The sequence below is a fragment of the Etheostoma cragini genome, chromosome 16 (assembly GCF_013103735.1).
Source record: "Etheostoma cragini isolate CJK2018 chromosome 16, CSU_Ecrag_1.0, whole genome shotgun sequence".
Lineage (NCBI taxonomy): Eukaryota > Metazoa > Chordata > Actinopteri > Perciformes > Percidae > Etheostoma > Etheostoma cragini.
In genome coordinates, this window is record NC_048422.1 from 23,772,884 (window position 1) to 23,775,836 (window position 2,953).

At 40.0% G+C, this 2,953-nt stretch overlaps 1 protein-coding gene across 1 annotated transcript in view; it reads right to left on the bottom strand.

The window, feature by feature from the left end:
* Positions 1-2,251, bottom strand: part of LOC117959733 (substance-P receptor-like) — a 5,006-nt gene extending 2,755 nt beyond the window's left edge. Inside the window, exon 1 of the mRNA XM_034897012.1 lies at positions 1,821-2,251. Coding sequence (XP_034752903.1) covers positions 1,821-2,048 — 228 coding nt within the window. The 5' untranslated portion in view covers positions 2,049-2,251. The remainder of the gene's footprint in view (positions 1-1,820) is intronic.
* Positions 2,252-2,953: the final 702 nt, after the last annotated feature.

Consider the following 2,953-nt stretch of genomic DNA (forward strand, 5'->3'; position numbering starts at 1 on the left):
ATGCTAACTTGTGTATTGGGTCAGTACTTTGGCCACCAAACATGACGTTTCACAAGAACACAAGAACACAAGAACACAGATTGAGAAACGTCCACGGTCTTTATCATCAGACTCACGGTCCATAAACAACAACTACACAACAACAACACAACAACAACTACACAACACGAAAAGATATAGATACACAAGACAGACACCACTTGAACATGGCAGGTCTACCAGTAATCCCATAAGGGGGACTGGTTCATTATTGATGGTAACAGGTGAATATAACTTATATTATGGTTACCTACGTTTGCTTTATTATTTAATTACATAATTAATTCAATTTAATTTTAACGTCACATACTTACACTGCAATTTGTTTTTTGTACTATGGCAACCGCACTTTACAAAACCTTTATTAGACGCCACTTTACATTCAGTCTACCTTCTGCTCGCCTGTTTGTGTGTTTACTTGTTTGTTTGTGTTGCTTTTATTGTAGAAAATGCTGCTGTAACAAGGGAATTTCCCCGATGTGGGATGAATAAAGTATTATCTAATCTAATCTAACAAATCGCAAAGCACTGAACCTCAGGTCCCTCAGACGGGGAGTGACAGAAGTACAAGAAGAATTCAGTCGATTCCTCAGTACTCAGATTCCTCAGTACTCAGATTCCTCAGTACTCAGATTCCTCAGTACTCAGATTCCTCAGTACTCAGATTCCTCAGTAAAGCAGAGACTGTAATAACTCCTGCGTGACAGAACAATTCCCGTGCACTTACACCACCTTGGTTTCCTGAGTTTTATGTGCAACCATCATCATAAGAGACCTGCAGCTTATTGAAGCCTTTGTGAAGTTGAGCCAGAGATTAACGACGCGTGGTTTCCTCCCTCACAAACACATAAAGTCCCAAATGACCGGCTGCAGTCAGACATATAACTTCTGTGGAGGGGATTTTATAACTGACGTAAGATAATAAATCAAAAGAAGTGCATTTAGACATATTGATTATTAGTCCGAGGGAGCTCCACACGTTTAATACTGTTTATGTTTTATTTACCAATCTAAGGGACTGGAGTTTTATTAGAAAAAGGTACAAAGTTGGGAAATTAATTAGAAAATGTCTGCTTGTGAGTATAACATTTGGCAAATAGAAGGATGAAATGAATTACTCACGAGTACCATTACCTGAATAATCATAAAAAAACAGATGATACCTTTAGTAGACAATCCTCATAATGTAATCCTCATAATGGCCCGTTGTCCCATATCAATGTTCTTTTTAATTCCCCAAAATAACATGATTGATTCCACCCAACGCTCTTTGCCAAGTACAAATCTCTACTTTCATTAATTTTGGGGCGTCTTGTTCAATTTTATAGCATTGTAAAACAAATGGAAGTGTTTTTGAAATAGTATTGAGTAAAAGTTGACATATTCCAGTCTGTGATTATCATCAACATCCATTCCTTTAATTTTAGTCTCAATAATTCCTAATTTCTGCTTTTCTAACTCAAACATTAGGTATAATTTCCTATAAATGAGGTTTATTGATCAGAAATTCCAAAAATAACTGTAAAACTAAAGTTAATAAGTTAGTGTTACGTAGTGTTAAACGCCAACAAACGTGACAAGCATTGAAAAAAGTGTCAAAAGTGTTGAAAAAAGGGACAAAAACGTAAGAAAAAGTTCAAAACATCGATAAAAAGCATCAACAAAAGTGTTGATTTTCAATTTTGACGGGGAGACAACACAAGGGTTACAAAAAGAAGGAAGTAAGCCCCCAAATGTTTCCTAAATCCGTTTGGATTTTTCTTCTTGGAACGGTTACTCACCAGGAAGTAGTTGGTGACGGTCCTCATGCGTTTGTGCGCCAGAATAATCCAGACGACCACGGTGTTACCGAGCACCGACACCGCGACGATGCTGCAGTAAGCCACAGCCCAGAGACTGATCTGCCACGCGGGCTGGACGAACTGGTTGAAGCCGTCTCCGCCGCCGGTACCGGAGCCGTTGGTCCCGGTGGTGGCGTTAACATCCGTCGCGTTGTAGAGAGGGTCCATGTTTCTGTCGACGCGTTGGCTCGGCGGGATGGATGTTAAAAATAGACTAGTGTCTTCTTACAGGAATGGATTCCTCTTTATGAGGAAAAGGAGCAACGCCTGAAGTGAAAATCTAGAAAAGGGAGAAAAAAAGCGCACAGCGCGCACATTGGAGAGGTCTTTACGCACCGGGAAGCCGCGCGCACCGGAGGACATCACCGCGCCACAACGCACGACGTGATCCGTTGACATTCAGGCTCTTTAACCAGAGACGTACAGGGACAGTTTGTTGGACATGGGCTCAAGGGGGAATGAAAGAGAACTTTTCTCTAGAGCAGAGATCTCCAACAGGGGGTCCGGGACCCCTAGGGGGTCCTCAGAGTGGCTGTAGTGGGGGCCGCCCACTCTTAAAATATACAGTAGGCTACCATAAATCCAACATATGATTAGTAAAGATTTTTTTATGTGCACAACCTTGATGATGGGCTAACTGGCCTGCAGCAAAGATCCAAGGATACAGTTTAAGGATTTACTGTGCCCCATTTTAACATTAAAACATGTATAAATAAATTAAAATGTAAAAATGAATCATTTCTAAAGCATAGTAGGCCCTTAAAAAGTATATGTACAGTATATGAAGGCTGTAGGACGCCCTATACGTTATTGTAGGTCCAGTTAGACTTAGACTTCTCTTTTGTATTAATATTATTGAAATTTCCGGCAGCGGTTTTAACAAGAAGAAGACAGTATGAGAGAGAAAAGACAGTACATAGATAACAATAATAACAGTTATAATAACTATAAAAACAACAAAAACCTTTGGCTATAAAAAGACATTTACCATTGTGTACCAGTTAAGTTTGCAACTCTATCTTACACAATATATGTCCGTCTCTCTTTCAGTTAAGGGTGGGGGGGGGGGGGGG